An 18459-nucleotide genomic window follows, 5' to 3' on the forward strand; every position below is an offset into this window, starting at 1 on the left:
CTATTAATTACAATCTTAAATTTAAATGCAATTTTAGACAAACACATACCTTTCCTTAATGAGAGAAAACTATATTATATTTTAGTTTCAAAAATAAGTTAAAACAGAATTATGTAAATTTATAGAAAATATATTTTCCTGTTTGTCATTGTCAGATATTTAAACATTAAAATTAATTAGTACAATGCAGGCAAGCGACGAAACCCCAGAAAGATGATCATGACCTTATATAACTCGTTGGCAACCGGGCAGTGTATTTACGTTTCCGTGTTCATTTCAAGTCAGGGTAGTTTTGAAATAGGCACGGAAACGGCAGAGCATGTTTGCTTTCAAACACGTGTGCATTTCAATACGTTTAATTTTGAAATGCGCACTGGTTTGTAAAAGAACTTCGCGCGTAAAGTTATCACAAACACGTGTAAAATTGTCACGTTTTTTTTTTATTCTGTTTGAACTGTTTATCACAAATAGCTTTTATCTGCAGAATAACAACGTATCATACCTACGTATCATAATAGTTTACTTTAAGACAGGATATTTTGGTAACAAAATTGTTTTGTTTCCACAGATCCAACGAATGATAATTTGGTATTCTGCAGATAGGAGCTATTTGTGATAAACCGTTAAAATATAATTAAATAAAAAACAATTTCAACACGTATTTGTGATAACTTTACGCGCGAAGTGCTTTTACAAACCAGTGCGCATTTCAAAATTAAACGTCTTTAAATGCACACGTGTTTGAAAGCAAATATGTTCCGCCGTTTCCGTGCCTATTTCAAAACTACCCTACCTTGAAATGAACACGAAAACGTAAATACGCAACCGGGCAAGTTTGGTACCAAGATGTTTGTAATAAAAATCCGCAACTTGGAAAAGTTGTGCACAGTTTTGTTACCAACACTTTGGTACCGTTTGCCCGGTTGCCAGCGAGTTATTGGTTTATTGAAAACTAAAGCACGTTGGGGGGAGGGGGGATCACCACTGGCCTAATCATTACCTTTCATGCTAAACTTGTCTAGAATCGAGTGGCGAAAATATATATACAAATGAATTAGATCCTAAGCATATCTACAATTAAATAATTACAACTACTAATAATTATATACACAGGATGGTAAGATAAAAATATTGTAAAATAGAAATTTGTATAGTTTTATAAATCACTAACAGAATCATTAATTAAAACTAAAAATAATTTACTGTAAGTTTAAACGTAAAGGATGGAAAACTAATAGCACTAAAAATAATCCTAAACCTCGCATGCCTAGAGAAATAATCATCAAACCGATGATTATTTCGGGACCGAGTCCCGATTTCAAACCGATCGGGACCAAGTCCCGATCTATCTATAGAATATGGAAACAATAGGGAATTGCTTTAATATGATAAGACAAAAAGATTTGACTTTTCGAAAGAATATACAGTGAGAGGATACATTTTTACTGCCCCTGTCAAGTCGCTTATTTTAAAGATAAACAATATCGTTCGGACACGTAAATTTTTAAACTTGGTATAATATCTAATGGTATCAAAGTTTCGGAATTTTGATGAACCACCTTCAGGTGTCAGCTACAGAATTTTTTTTAAATGGCAAAGTGTGTCATGTGATGCTTCCTTTATTAACTGACTAAATAGTAAAAATTCGCCTATTTTTGTTTGTAAAATTTAACCATTTTATTTTTAAATCCCTTACAAGGTTTTCACAAAGCAATCATTTTCCAGCAAGACGGTGCTTCGTCTCATTATGCGCATACGTTCCGAAATTATTTAAAGACATTATGTAAGTGGATCTATAGACTGACCACTGAGATAACCGGATCTTACCCCATTATATTTTTTATTATATGGTTACCTAAAGTTCAAGGTATACCAGCTAAATTCAGTATCTAGAATAATAGAAATATTCTAGAAAAAAACAAATATTTGTAGTATCTGAAACGAGAATTTATTTAGAGTATTTTTGTGGACTCGTTAAAACTGGCACAGCTTTTTCATATTGTCCCAGAAAAATTAAAAAATCCATAAAGAATTTCGCCAATTGAATGGAAAAGATACGAGCTAGCCTTAAATGTTAATCTTTTAATTTTTCAGCAATTGCGAAGCTGGTATTTGTATAAAAACATATAAATTTGTAAATAACGGTAAAAGCTTTTCTACATTTCTTCTTTTACATCTGGACCTTTTTTTAAGTCAGTGTTATTATAAAATGATATTTATTTATTTAATAAATTGCAGTAGAAACCATTGACAATTATTGATACACTGAATTTTGTAGAATTGTTAAAAATCTGTTAAAATCGCGGTGGGTACATAAATACCTTTTTTTATTGCCCAGCCAGTGTTAAGACATTGTAAAATGAGATTTATTTAATAACTTGCAGTCCGAACCATCGACAATTTTTACGAATTGAATTTTGCTGAATTTTCAGTATTTTATTTTTATACAAAGTGTTAGTGCATTTGAAACCCAAAATATTTTTTTCAATCTAATTGTATATAAACATCACATTTTCACTCTAAAAATTTCGATCATTTTTTGACCGAAACTTCAAAATTAATGTGTACATTAAGGGGTTAATTTGGTGGATATAAGTAAAGAGAAAAGGCAAGATGTTGAAATCGTTTGTGTTTATTCTTTTCTAATGAAAAATATTGCGGCATTTTCTAATGAAAAAATTGTAGTCTTATAATAAAAAAATGTTTTCCTAATTAATCCAACGTAGCACATACATAGTATATTTTACAATGATATATTGTTTTATTACATTTTTATAGCACAACCAATCAACATAAAGAACAAGATTAACAAACATTTTTATTGCTAGATAGTTTCTATATAATTTTACTACTTCTAAATACTTTATTCCTATCCTGAACACCCTGTATATATATTTTGTCCCTATTACGGTACAACAAGAGATTAATGTTTACAACCCCTAATGAGCTTTTATTTTTCAAATTCAACAGGTAAATTATTCGTATCATATCACAGCTTACGTACCAATACGTAGATATTAAATTATTTTGTTTAAAAGTTAGAAAATTATTAGAACTGGTTTTAGAATATGACATAAAATACGTTAAATTCAAAATGTAAGTTGTGAGCTTCTTTTTAATTTCATAAATTTTATTTAACCTGATCATTCAAAAGCTATTTACTTACGTTACGACATTCTTCGCTACTACTGTAAAAAAAAGCTGAATCCGCCAATATCATTTGCTTCCTAAAATCAATTGCATTATAAAATATTCTCTGGGAGGTTTGCCACAGCATAGAGGAGATATGATATTTCTACAGTGCTTCTATGGTGCTCCAAATTTTAATAATTGGAGGACGGTCTTGCACCTCTTACGGTACATTATAAGTTTATCTTTAAAAAATCACGGTTCTTGTTGATTATTTACTTACGTGGAGAAATCGTGGAATTAAATTCTTTCATTTTCCTATATCCAAAAATAAGTTGGAATAAAGAAAAAAAAATAGATTAAAGCGTTGTTTAATTATTAGTGCGTAAAAAAGGTGGTTTTAAATATTTCCGTCATGCTGAATGTTCATCAATATTGCTGCAACAAACTTCCCAAATGAACAACTGTATTGTTAATTTAAGTATCCAATTTATTACTATTATTGTTAGTGTATTATTTATCCAACTTTTTTGTTATATTACAACAAATACATATTAATAAAGAATAGAAAATCATAGAATAAAATACAATAAAGAGAATAGATTAGAAAATGGGGGAACCAAAAATATCTATTATAAAAATCACTGAAAACCATTTTAGCTACTGAACTTTAATTTAGTACTAAATTATAGAGGGTGTTGGATTATTTTAATTGCGTAAAACACCATATGTATCGACCTTTAGTAGGTTTTGCAGCGTGACGCTCCCTTTATACAAGGTGATTAATTGAGAATGTCCAATCTCTGAGTTGAAGATCTAGACCTCAAAATATGGTGATTTTGTTCAACATGCCTTATACCAATATTGCTAGCATCTGAGATACACAGTGTTTAACATTTAAATATGAATTCTAATTTTCGCAATAATTGTGTATTTTAACAATTTCTATTTAAAAATTGGCAGTTTTACTTTTTTTGACATGAGGACTGTTAATTTAGACTGTAATTTAGCATTTTCAATAGAGGACGCTAGTTACACTTTGTTGTTTTTAGTAAATCAAAGCAATTTGTTTTGGGTAAACTATGGCCAAAATAACTAAAACTGTGGAAAATATGAAGAAGCGGTAAATTCTGCAGAAAAAGTTAATCTTGTTTAATTCATGTAATTCGGTCGGTCATGGAGTTATTTGCTTCTAAAAAGTCGAATAAGTAATTTTAATTTTGCAATAAAAAATTTTATTCTCTAAATGTGTAACACCTGATTCATTTGAATCATTGAACTTGAAGCAACCTGCTAGAAGCAAATAACTTAAAAACATGGAATTACTGAATCAAACAAAAGTAACTTTTTTGGAGAATTTAACAATTTTTCATATTTTTCTATTATTTTGCACATAATTCACCCGAAAGAAAAATGCTCTGATTTACTACACACAACCAAGTGTAACTAGCGCCCTCTATTCGCAATCTAAATTAGAGTCTAATTTAGCAATTCCCAAGCCAAAAAAAAAACGTAAAGTTGTCGATTTTTTAAATAGAAATTGTGAAAATATACAAAATGATTGCGAACATTAAAATCTATATTTAAATTTTAAACACTCTGTATAAAATTTAAATACTCAAAAATCATATTTTGAGGTCTAAAATCTACAACTCATATATGGGCCATTCATAATGAATCAACCTGTATACCGACATTACTACCTTACTTTAAGTAATTATCTATTTATGCTACTCGAGGGATTATGGAAAAAGCCGAACAAAAAAATACTGACTAACTACAAAAACGACGAAATTATTATTCCCATCAACATGTTAATGCAATTTTCCTAGCACAAACATTATACAAAAGTAATTTTCTACAAAATTCACCTCATAAAAAATAAAAACAACAATTTACCTCTTGTGTGTACCCTAAGACAAATTAGTACATATGTATAAGGTATGTATAACGTATATATACAATGTTACAATAAATATTTTGTTTCATTTTATGTTGATGTGTTCCCTTGGCCGATTGGGCCGTCCTGGTCCCGCGCCTCCGCCAATGGAAGGCGAAATCGACGGCCATCTTTTGTGGAATGTCAATCTGTAACCGAGTGGAATTTCACATCATTGGAATAAGCAGTGCGCGATGGTCTATTATGGTGTCCATAAATTAGTCCATTAGATTTATTTTCTTCTAGATGGGAAACTCTTCTAGATGGGAAGTTTCAGCTGTAATAAAAAGAGTATTTCATTACACAGAATAGAAATATGCTTTATTATCATTGAAAATTGTACAGTTTTCCAGACAAAGCTTACATAGACGTACAATTTACTAAAATTACATAAATCGTCAATATAAATAAAAAATAATGAAGTAATTAAAACAATACATTGTAAAATTTAAATAAAATGCCAACTGCATAATCTTATAATCTACCTTATGAACTTAATTTAAGCTGCTGCATAAGACACCCAAATATAGATAAAAATACTACTTTTACATAAGGGTACTGTAATTTCTTAGTTATTCATTAAGAAACTCTTTTAGCGCCGGACTCCACTTGCGATTTGTAGTCGCGAAGATTGAACACATTGTTTCAAATACAAATCAATCCATTTGCGATTAAATAATCGTGGAATGGTTTGTATTTGAAACAATGTGTTCAATCTTCGCGACTACAAATCGCAAGTGGAGTCCGGCGCTTACTGCATAATATGGTCTTTCAGATAGATAGATAAAATATATAAAGAAATAAGTGTTAAAATCCCGTGATCTTTGAAGTAGCTTTTGCAATGTGTTGTTCTTCTGAGACCAAACAGATACCTTATTGCTCTTTTTTGTAATTTAAAAATAACATCGTATTGGGCAGCTGCACCAGAACCCCAAAAAGGAAGACCATATCGAAGATGAGACTCTAACAAAGAAACATATTTTATTTTAGAAGATGCTAAATTGATTTCCTTCGAAACAGATATTTTTGATTGCAACCCAGTAGCATTTTCAGTCCAGCTGGATTTTTGCAAGATTGACCTGAATCCCAAAATGTGGAATCAAAATAAAAACACGATTTTACTGTTTTTTTTGTCTATATTCTAAATTTCTAAACAACAGAAACATGAAATATTGGAAGTTAGAACAAAAACATATTTAACTATCGTGTTATCGTCTAACCTACTTCGGACAGAACTGCACATATAGCCGGTTGCGGAGAAAGCCCTTTCGGCTTCTATGCTGGTTGGTTTTAAGGTCATCAAATAGCCATAGACCATGGACAAATTATCGCTTTTCACTCCTTCGGTGTCACAATCGGTCATTTCCTTTTCCAAAATCTTTTCATAGTCTCTTTGATAACCAGTTTTTTTTGTTATAAAAGTTTTCTCTTGTTCGTTTTAATTCAATCTCAAGCTCTTGTTCTAAAGTAAAATTCACGGGCTCCGGATTAGTTGGCCCATCTCCTTCCATTATGGCCTCTTGCACTGGTTCCACAATCACTTATTTTTTATAAGACTCAACAAATTTTTCATCTCTTGTCGCATTGCATTGCAGGATTGTTTAGTCCTTCGTCATACTTTTTTGGATTTTGTAAGTACATACATTAATGTATCTGTAACTTCAGAGAGGTGCCGTTCCGCGATTCTGTTGCATAGTGCTTCCGATAGATCGGCACTGAGGCTAGAGACCTGGCTATTTAGTTTGTCTAAGACAAATCTCATGGTTGTGTCGGCCTTTATCAAAGTGTACTCTCTTCTGTAAAGAGCTTCTACAGCCAGTTTTACCGGTCAAAGAGTGAGATCAACTCATTGTTTATTGACCACTCGCCAGCAGATAATTTTGTAGCAGAATCAATGTCTGTCAACGTCAACGCTTTATTGATGCAAACTTTTAGGCTATAGAAACTTTTCAGCATACTGAGCTACTCCTATCGCGATATAATGGCAAGTTGCCGACTCACGGCTTTGAATAAAGAGGCTAATGAAATTAGGTAACTTATTTCGAATTTGACACGTTTGCGGATCCGCGCTGCTGGATCCAACACGGTTTGCTGGATCCTACGGTTTGCTACGTAACAAATCGATATGAAAGAAATATTTAAGATTGCTTTCTAAAAAAAAAACAAGAAATTTTACAGAATCAATGGTACTGATCTGGCTTCTATGAGTCTCTTTAATAATTTTGGGGAGTACCGGTAGTAATGCAATAGATCCATAATTGCAGACAATAGATTTTTCAGCACCCTTATGAAAAGGAATAATGATGGCTGTCTTTAGGCACTCTGGAAATTTACCTTTTTCAAAGGAATCATCAATTAGTGAGACGAGGAGTTCCAACACATTTTCTGTGAGATTTGAGAAGATTTGTAGTGATAGTCCATCAGTACTACAGGATAATTTGCTTTTGATACTATTGATCGATTTTGATCCCATACGATTTTGATAGTACATTCTCTTAGCTGATTTTATAAGGTTTAGATAGGTTGCTCCGTACTCTTGGTGAAGTTGGTAGTAAATTACTTGATGTACGTAGTGAACGCAGAAGGTAGTTGGCTGAAATGCGGATAACTTTGGTAGTCCAGGGTTTGCGATGTTTTGGCTTAATTGTAATTAAGTGCTGTAATAATCTTAAGAGGAGTAAGTTGATTATGATAAGTTAGTCCCTGAGGAAATAACGCTATTAATAACCAAATCGAAGTAAAACCAGTAAGGACTAAATATATTGAAGATCTTTTCATGGGCACAAGAACGGAGCCAACACAAATTGATAACGAGGAAGGTCTAATATTAAAATCCTAAGTCCAACTATCTAACTATCCTCTTTATAAAATCTCATCTAAGAAACTAAAACAATAGTAATTAGCAAAGAACCAATTAGATGTAAAATGGAAATTGACGGCATCATTACTGAGAAAGTAAAAAATAAAAGGAAACGAATACCTTGGAATTACACTGTCCAGCTACGGTGGCCTGGAAAAAGAAGTGAGTACAAAAGGGCCAGGTACAAAATGCAAATTAACCCTTAAACGCCCAACCTTTTTTAGGTTCCATGTACGCCCAAGGGTGGGTAAAAAATGTCCACCTCGAAAATAGCTAATTAATTGACATAAAAAAAAAGAATTTAAGTAATTTATTTACTTCAAAATATATTTTACTGCTGTTAGAAAACAAGAAAATGTTTGAGATATAAATATTACTTTTCTGCCTCTGGGGAGTTTGAACATTTAATTTAAGCGAAAAGCAATGTTTATTTTTCGAATAAACATTTTTTTCCGTTTTCTGAAAGTAAAATATATTATGAATTAAATAAATTACATACATTTTTTTTGTAAATTAATTTATTTAAAAAAAATCTTTCAATTTTTAGGTATTTTCCACGTCAAAAATGATAATGATGCTTATGCCATTTGAAAGAATGGAGAAAAATTCACAAAAAAACAATATTTTAAAGTTGGCGAAAAATTTCCAACATAACCTAAAATTTTTTTGAAAATTTCAAAAATGTTTCCTGTGCTCAATTTTGAAGCTAAAAATCTGAAAAAAATCAGATAGCTTTGTATTGTTAAGATACGACTTCATTAATTTTTTCAGATTTTTGCAGCAATACAGCGTCTGAAAAATTTTTTTTTCAAAAAAACACGTTTCTTTCCATAGCGGACTCCCAGAAGCACCTATGGACGTGAAAATTTGGCTGAGTGAGTTTTCGATTATATCTTTTCAAATGGCTAAACCCATGGACGTATAAATAAATTTCTTTATTTATACGTCCATGGCTAAACCCAAAACTGAATCGAGCCTGGTGCAATTTTGACCATCTTATCCCGCTATAGCCTTTATTGCTCTTTTTTATAAAAGTTATCGCATATTCTAACTTGATTTCAAGCTGGCGGGCAGTAGTTCAAAAATGGATAAATAATTTATAATTGAATATCAAGGTTCTCTGAATTAAACGCAAATTTAATGGTCCAAGAAAAAATTATTGTCCCGAGTTAGCAGAACATGCAATAACTTTTATAAAAAAAGAGCAATAAATTTTTTCTTGGAACATTAAATTTGTATTTAATTCAGAGAACACTCTGGTATTCAGTTATTTAACGATTCATCAATTTTTGAAGAACTGTTCTGCTAGCTTGAAATCAAGTAGGCAGAACATTTGATAACTTTTTTAAAAAGGAGCAATATTTTTTTTTGAACATTAAATTTGCATTTTATTTACACTTAATTAATAATTATGGTATAATAATAACTGTGTTCTGCTGACTTTGTTTTGCTAACTTGATGGACGTCTATTCAATTGTCCTATAATGCTGACGAATTATCTTAATTGAATTTAAGCGAAAGTATGCTTCATATTTGTCTGACCTAAATAGTTAAAGATTTTGATCGCATTGTATTTAGAATATATTATACCCCCTATTTATTTACATTAGATTGAGCCAAGTTTCCTTTGACGTAGATTATAATTTCAGGAGATATTATGTATTAACCGGTTTTAAGGATTATATAGTTATTCATTTATTTTTTGGATACTGGATTGGCGAGCTGCCAGATCTGTAATGTTGGCCACTGCCACCGTTACCTATTATTTGGCACATAACTCTTAAACAATTATTCATGACCATAGTTGCCAGGTTTCGTTTCATTTAAAATTTGCGAAAATAAAAAATGTCACTATTAAAAGACCATTGATGTAAATGTGAAAATAGCAACAGGATTCCTCGCTCTATTTTTCGAAATTGGGAAGGACAGGTATCCAAAAACATGCAGGTAATCAAGGTGTGGTCATATAAATTATTTATTTTACGGGGATCTTGTATGAAAATAAATATGTAGCAATTGCAGAAGAATTTTAATTTGGCGAGTACCTATATTGATATTGTCAATATAATCAATCAAATAAAATAATTACACTTTTATAAAAAAGAACTTTTTATAATAAAACGTTTTTTTAATTTATAGGACCCAATATAAAATTATTTTGTTGTTTCAATTTCTATGTCATAAAAGAATTTTGTAATCGACTTTAAACTCATATAAATCAAAGAAAACTCCGATCCACTACCTTATAAAATTAAACTCAGAGCACGCATATTTAACGCAAGAAAGGTCACAGCATAAAATTCACAGAATATACCACTGCGCTAATATCTAAAATTGCTAGAGCTAATTACATGAAAATCTTAGACGAAGTGTTACCAAACATCTATGAAAATTTAAGTATTAAATAAGATATGAATTTTAAGTATATTAACTTTTAATTATGTATTAAAAGAATTTAAAAAAGGTAAACGACAGGCAGGTTTCGAACTCAGGACCTCTCGATCTCCGGTCTAACGCTCTACCACTGAGCTACCATCTCTCGATGTCTTAACTTACGTTAAAATGGAATTCAAATGTCATAGCATTAGTCACATTTTTAAAATAGTTTGCAATTTAAAAAGAATCCATTTATCCATACAATAGCAGGTAATGGTCTTTCAACCAATTATGGGTTATATCAGATTTTTATTAACATCCTAAGTGCTCTTAACTTTGTTGCAAACACACGCTAAACAAAGTTACTCGAAATAACATAGTGTAGTTTACCTCCGAGGTCCAGATTATAATTCCAAAAATTACACTTGTATAAAAAAGTACTTTTTATAATACCACGGTTGTTTAAAATGGCATATATAAAAATTAACTTATAAAATATTAATTTTAAGTATATTAACTTTTAATTATGTATTAAAAAAATTTAAAAAAGTTAAGCGACAGGCAAGTTTCTAACTCAGGACCTCTCGATCTCCGGTCTAACGCTCTACCACTGAGCTACCATCTCTCGATGTCTTAACTTACGTTAAAATGAAATTCAAATGTCATAATATTAGTCACATTCTCACATTTTTAAAATAGTTTGGAATTAAAAAAAATCCATTTATCCATACAGTAGCACTTAAATATTGCATTGTTAGTCATCTCTGCGATATTCTGAAAATTTCAAGTACCTAGTTAGCCTAGAACTATTTTTAAAATGGATTACAAAATTTGCGGAGTCCGTGACACCAACCAAGCCAAGTATATAAAAACGTTTTAAAATATCTAAGACACGAAGTGTTCTCATCGTATCCATATTATGTATAAATTTTCATAAGATTGTATCGATGTACAGTTAAAATTTCTGATTCATCAACAATGAATTCATCTTAACCCAGTATGGGTCAGCCTCCTATTTGTACATCACTGAAAGTTTTATTTTTTTGAAGTTATACTTCTTTAGGCACGAGGGTGAATTTTTACATTCCCTGGCGCATGCGCACACCGACAGTATGGTATTAGTCGCTACATCTTTTAAGTTATGTAGCGCAAATAAGGTGTGCGTGAAAAGAAAATATCATTAGTGTTTTTAGTAAATATATTTATTATAATTTTTATGTCTGTCGATTTGTCTTCCTCCTAATAAGTATTATTGAAAATGTTTATTTTCAATTAATGTATATGTCACCATGATTGTAATTATGTCCGAGAAATGATCGACTGAATACAAAAGCGGTGGTAGCTGATCGGTAGAGCATTCGCCTAGGGATCGAGAGGTCTCCTGTTCGAATCCTGACAGTCATATCCTTTTTTTTTAATTTTTGGTATTCTTTTTGTTCTTTCTAAAATTAGTTTAATATTTAAATACAATACAAAAAACTGTTTAAAGTAGATAGGTATATTGATTTCGTTGAAATCATAATATGAAGTTAGATTATATTATAGTAGAAGTATAACTTCTTACGTGCGTACAAAGTACACACACATTCTTTTTTTAACCCTTAAAGGTATTGTAGAGAGATTTTAGACTGTAGTAAACTGAATTATAATTTTTGTTGATAATAAAAAAAATGACTTCGTTTAGATTTCTTCTTCTCGTAGCACTACAACCCGAGACCCATGGCTAACCCATCTTAGACGTTGAGATTTAATCGATTGAACTACGTTGCTAATCCTATACATCTCTTTGACCTCGGCATTTGTTCTCATTCGGTATGGGTTCTCAACGAATGAAGTTGGGAACAACCGGAGTCTTGCAGGGAATTGAGCTACTAGACCCCCTGGTTAACTAACGCATTGAGTTAGTGAACCAATTGGGATGCGACGCATTGAGTCTGATCCTTCCACAGAGCGATTCTGCAGTGAAGGGTTTATTCGTTGGTGATCGCGCATGGAACGATCGCCCGTCTCCGGACGGGGGGTCGAGTCGTTGTATCTCCAGTCGGGGGGGTCGAGTCGTTGTATAAGTCTGTGAATAGTTATTAATATGTTGATTCCGTATAGGGCTTTTCATCGATTGTCATTTGTTTCGAGCTTCTGTCATGTGTCACATAATATTAATATATCTACGGAATACGTCTTTGGTTTGTATCATCGATATATACCAATAACGTATGACGTAGATATATTAATATTATGTGACAAATGACAGAAGCTCGAAACAAATGACTGAATGAAAAGCCCTATTGAGGAATAGTGTGGTTCTTCTTCTTAACCCCTATCAAGTCCCCTTGAAGTTGGCGATTAACAGGAAAAAACTGTCTCTGTCTCGAGCTATTCTAAATAGTTGCTCTGCTTTCTTTATTTCTGTCAACTCTCTGATATTCTTCATCCAAGAGGCCTGTTTTCTACCAATTCCTCTGCGTCCTTCTATTTTACCCATCACAATAAGTTGAAGAATATTGTATCGATCTCACCTTACTACGCGTCCAATATAGGCCATCTTGCTACATTTGATGTTATCAAGCAACGCGAGCAGCATTAATTTGCTCTCTTAAGGACTGCTACATTTGTTAGCATAGCCGTCCATGGTATTTTAAGTGTACGTCTGTGCAGCCACATTTCAAAAGCGTTCAAACGATTAATTGTGGCTATTTTTAATGTCCATGCTTCGACGCCGTATAAGAGGATTGACCAAATGTAACATTTAATCATGCGCTTTCGAAGTGGCAATCATTACAGAAGAATGAACTCATTTTTAAAAATGTTGTGCTGGCTATCTCAATTCTACGTTTTATTTCTTTATCTGGATCTAGTTGTTCAGTAATATGGCAACCAAGATATTTAAAACTGAGTACTCTTTGACCACCAACACATACCCGTGAATATTTATGTGGCAAACGACTAAACACCATGTATTTTGTCTTTGAACGGTTTATGTTTAGGCCAAACTCTCTTCCCACTGTGTCAACGGTATTTAAAAGGCATTGAAATCCATTCATGTCATCACTTAAAATAACTGTATTATCTGCATAATATCTGATTGTATTTATCAGAATTCCGTTAACTTTCACGTCCCATTCCAAATTATGCAGCGCTTCTTTAAATATTCTATCTGAATATAAATTTAACAACAGTGGGGACAGTACACAACACTGTCTGACACCTCTTTGTATTTTACATATATTTCTGTTGATTTTCCATTTATGCAAGCTGTCGCTGTTTGACGCCAGTATAATTTTTCTATGATTCGCACGTCTTGGCTATCAACTGCTTTATCCTTTAATATTTTAATTAATTTGTGAGGCTGTACTCGATCAAACGCCTTTTCATAGTCAATAAATACAGTAAAGACGTATTTCCTTTGATCTCGGCATTTCTGCAATAATACATTTAGTGCAAAGAGTGCGTCCCGGGTTCCCAGTTCATTTCTGAAGCCAAATTGTGTTTCATCCTGGTCCTCTTCACATTTATCTCTGATTCTGCTGTGGATGATACGTAGAAATATTTTCAAAGTGTGGCTCATAAAGCTTATCATTCTATAATCGCTACAGATATTCGGGCGTTGTTTTTTTGGTAGGGTTATGAATTCGGACTTTAACCAATCTTCAGGGATATCACCAGTCGAATAAAAATGATTGAAAAGTTTGATCAGTATTCCAATGTTTTCCTCATCTATGAGCTTTAACATCTCTGTCGGTATGTTGTCAGGACCAACGGCTTTCTTGTTTTTTTTTGCCAATTTTATAGCACGTAGTATTTCCGATTTTGGTATTTCTGGTCCTTCGCCTTCATCTAAAGTCTCCAGTTCTTCGGGTCTATCATCATTATACAGTTCATTTATAGAATTACACAGGTTGTTCGAATTTCGTGTTCGTCTATTATCATTTTTCCCGACGAATCGGTTATAGTATGTGGAGTTTTCTTATGATAAAGACCAGCTACTTCTCTACCTTTTTTAAACATATTAAATGTATCATGTTTTTCATTTAACTTTTCTAATTTCTTGCATTTATCGTAATAGCGTGATTGCCTCTTGTATTATATTAACACTAATACTGTATTTTGATAGTAGTACATACAATGTTGTTTTTCTTTTACAGACAACCGCCGATGGGGCTTTTTTCCTGGGCGGAACGAAGACTGGAAGTCTGTTGTCCGAAGGAACTGCCCGTTAGAAGAGTAAAGAGAGATTTTTATACTTACATACTTAGCAACATTAAAAAAATAAAACAACAAAACTCACCTAAACACTGCACCGACAATCACACATACGGATAAACCCCTCGTCAACTACGCCGCGTAGTCTATTTTATCCCAGGATAAAGAAGCCGTCAAGTCAGCTGGCGTTCTAAATTCCTCCAAATTGAAGGGATCGAATGGATCCTGAGCGATTCCCATCAATGGATCATAGCCTCCTAGATCGGTCTCTTGAGTGGCCAAAGGAGCCGAATTAGAACTATTATTGCTGTGATAGACCGTCTCAGAAGGTAGAAGTGATTCTAACCAATCGTCGGTGTCCATGGCAATGTCTTCTTCTTGTTGGTGGTCGTTGTTGAAGTTGTTGTTCTCTTGTGAATTTTGACCCCTAAAAAACAATACAAATATTTAATAAAATGGTATGTGATTCACACCGAATATAAGAAAATACCGAATGCTTGAGGAGAAAATATAACCATCTCAGTATTTAAAAAAAAAACAATACGGTTTCCGACGAAACAGAACAACGGTAGATGCGGTATTCATTATCCGCCAGATAGTGGAAAAGGCAATTGAATTTAATAAAACTGTTCACATGCACTTCATTGACCTTACAAAGGCGTTTAACAGAGTCGATTTGTAGATGTCCTTATAATATTATGATTTAGAAATAAAGACTCTGGTATTCAAGCAATCATCAAAGAAATGGATACCAATAACAACAGTACATTTATTAGAGCTGAAAAGCGGGTAAAAAAGTACCTATACAGACCTATATAAGATAAGGAGAGAGCCTCAGTCCAATTTTCAAATAGAAGGTAAAATAACAATAATAGGTTATAGAATGGGAAACAAAGAAATTAAAATATGCTGCTTTGGTAATGACGTAGTACTGATGTCAAAGGATGAAAAATTCAATATGGTTACATCTATTGAGAAGACACAGTCATTCACGATTAACAGAGAACCTAGCGGCAGAGATATATACTAGCGCAAACAACCAAAGGGTAGAGTAATTTATGAATATATAGAAATCAACATTACCTATAGCAGAAAGCAAAAAAAAAATAACAGAGAAAGGAGGAAGTCAAAGCACATACTACTAAGAGCAGAGATGTCTGGATTCCTAGTAAGAGCAGCAGTGATATCTGGATGCCTACGTGACATTATCTGGAAGAACAAGCACATAGGCATAGGAAGTAAAGTGAGAATATAAGACCTGCGTAAGACCAGTACGACCTATGCGATCGAGGCCAGATCGGAAACAGCTGGAACCAAGAAGACAACTGAAATGAAAACACTAAAATTCATTACTGGTTAGACCTTAAGGATCGAAAACGTAATGGATTTATAAAAGACCGATACAGTGTCCGGAATATCGTAGGATTTGCTAGTCAGAGACGCAGGGAGTGGAGAGACTGCATCAATAAAATCGACGATTGCAAAGTCTGAAAACTGAATACACTGACACATGAGAGACACTTTTAAGAATGGTACTAAAGCTGGACATCGCAATCACAAGACTTAGTTGTAAGAATGAACAGAACTTTGTCGTAAATTAAGAGGAGGAAGAATAATAAAACGATTTTTCTTCGCTCATAAAATGTACAAATAATAAGATATTCAGTTACTGGTTATGCAGATAGAATAGAATAGAAATATGCTTTATTGTCATGAAAAATTTAACAATTTTATAGACAAAGCTTACAAGAATCATAAATAAAAACAATAACAAATACAATTTACTAAAATTATACAAATCGTCAATATAAATAAAACATAATAAAGTCAAATAAAAATCAGTAACAATCTATTGCAAAGTTAAAAAAAAATTGCAAATTGCGTAATCTACCTTAAGAAATTTAATAAGTAATTTAATAAGTTATGCTGCTGCATATGACACTCAAATATAGATTAAGATTCTACTTATACATAACAATACTGTAATTTCTTAGTTATTGGTTAAGAAACTCTGCTATTGAATAATATGGTCTTTCAGATAAATAGGCTTTAGTCATTTTACGGAACTTGGGGAAAGATGTTGCAGATTTAAGTTGTAGAGGGAGATGGTTGTATAGTTTTTTTGCAGAATATAATATAGATTTCTTTACTAACTCACTGGACGGGATCGGTAAATAGATGTCAAAAGTAGAATTTCTGGTGGAATAGTCATGTCTAGGTCTTTCTGGAAAAACATGTAGATGTTTACGAATTAAGCAAACAGTTTCTAAAATATATAAAGAAGGTAATGTTAGAATTCTGTGATCTTTGAAGTAGCTTCTGCAATGTCTTGTTCTTCTGAGGCCAAACAGATATCTGATTGCTCTTTTTTGTTATTTAAAAATAACATCGGATTGGGCAGCTGTACCAAAACCCCAAAAAGGCAGACCATATCGAAGATGGGACTCGAACAATGAAAAGTATGTTATTTTGGAAGAGGCTAAATCCATTTCCTTAGAGACAGATCTTATTGCAAAGCAAGCTGAGGATAGTTTCTTGCTTAACACATCGATATGAAGGGACCATTTAAGGTTGCTATCTAAAAAAATACCAAGAAACTTTACAGAATCAACGATACTGATCTGGCTGTTATGAAGAGGTAAGGGTTGAAGAGTTCCTTTATAGGGTAATGCTACTGTTTTATCTACGTTAAAAGAGAGTAAATTAGAATCTGACCAGGATTTTATTGTGAGTAGATCAGAAGTTATAGTAGCATGAAGAGTTGCGATATTTGAGTTGCTCCAAGTGATACTGGTATCGTCAGCAAAAAGAAAAACTTTTCCATCGATTTTTAGACTAGTGATCATATTAAATAACATTACCTAATTGAAACAAGCAAGCAAACAAGCATTACGGCGTGGTAAACTTGAATTACTCCTCCTGGTTTAAAAGCAGACCATAGAAACTCTCAATTAACGATGTCGAGTGTCAATACGAAATTGCCCCAGGTGAGTAGAATTAGATGCTTAGAATCTCCCACTGAGCAATCAGTCAGCCTCGTGGATTCTGGGGATGGCAAATGAGGATCCAATAACTCCCTGACGAATTAGAACAAGAGCTCTCAAATATCAAATAGGATATATTTGGTCTGTGTGAATCTCACCTATCAGGAGAATTATAAAATATACCATATTAAAATCAGGTAACGGGTTTTTTAATGGCATAGATATTAATCGTTCAGCCAGTCGCAATTATATTAATATATTATAATGTGCAGTGTGTGTTGAGTACATGTCTTGTTACTTTGAAAAGTCGACTTCATTGTCTTTACAAAGAGACTTTTTTTGTATCCAAACGTCTCTGGTCCCTCAGGTGAGTAGGTCATGGGTTATACCAGAGAGACTCCGTAGAAAATGATCACATAGGCAGTGTAGCGTTAAAATTACATTTCGTAATAGTCACAGAGAACAATTTCGTAATAGACACACAATATATCGGTCGCATGGTGACATGTTGTAAAATTATTTAAACAACGAAAATTTGGTTTACCTCAATTCTCTCTTTAAAAAATCTAAACAATGTAAATGGACATGGGTCAGCCCAGACAAGAAAAACGTTTTGATTTTGAATTTGTTAGCAAATGGAAGAAGATGGAAATGGAATTACATACCTCATAACTGGTAGATCATAACGATTAAGAACAATTTCAATAAAAACCTCATCAAGAAAGCAAAGTGAACATCATTCATTATTTTTGCGGAAGCAATTACGAATGACTATGATAAGAATTAAATCATCATACCTGAACACCTAATAATGAATCAGAAATATTTTCTGCCCCAACTGGTAATTAAAGACAAAATTGAGGTAAAAAAACTAATTCTTAAAACTTTGTAACATATCGATAACAATATTTCTTTACTTATACGATCTTAATATAATTTATCGCATCTTCTACTATTTCTTAAACGGATAC

General features: G+C 32.6%; 1 protein-coding gene across 8 annotated transcripts in view; it reads right to left on the minus strand.

The window, feature by feature from the left end:
* Positions 1-543: 543 nt before the first annotated feature.
* LOC126884204 (myocardin-related transcription factor B-like) overlaps positions 544-18459 on the minus strand; it is a 454025-nt gene continuing 436109 nt past the window's right edge. For all 8 annotated transcript variants that reach the window (XM_050650075.1, XM_050650073.1, XM_050650076.1 and 5 more), the window contains 2 exons: positions 14590-14931; positions 544-5345 (listed from right to left, as the gene is read on the minus strand). In XM_050650075.1, coding sequence (XP_050506032.1) covers positions 14637-14931 — 295 coding nt within the window. In that variant the 3' untranslated portion in view covers positions 544-5345; positions 14590-14636. The remainder of the gene's footprint in view (positions 5346-14589; positions 14932-18459) is intronic.

The sequence above is a fragment of the Diabrotica virgifera genome, chromosome 5, assembly GCF_917563875.1.
Source record: "Diabrotica virgifera virgifera chromosome 5, PGI_DIABVI_V3a".
NCBI classification, from domain to species: Eukaryota; Metazoa; Arthropoda; class Insecta; order Coleoptera; family Chrysomelidae; genus Diabrotica; species Diabrotica virgifera.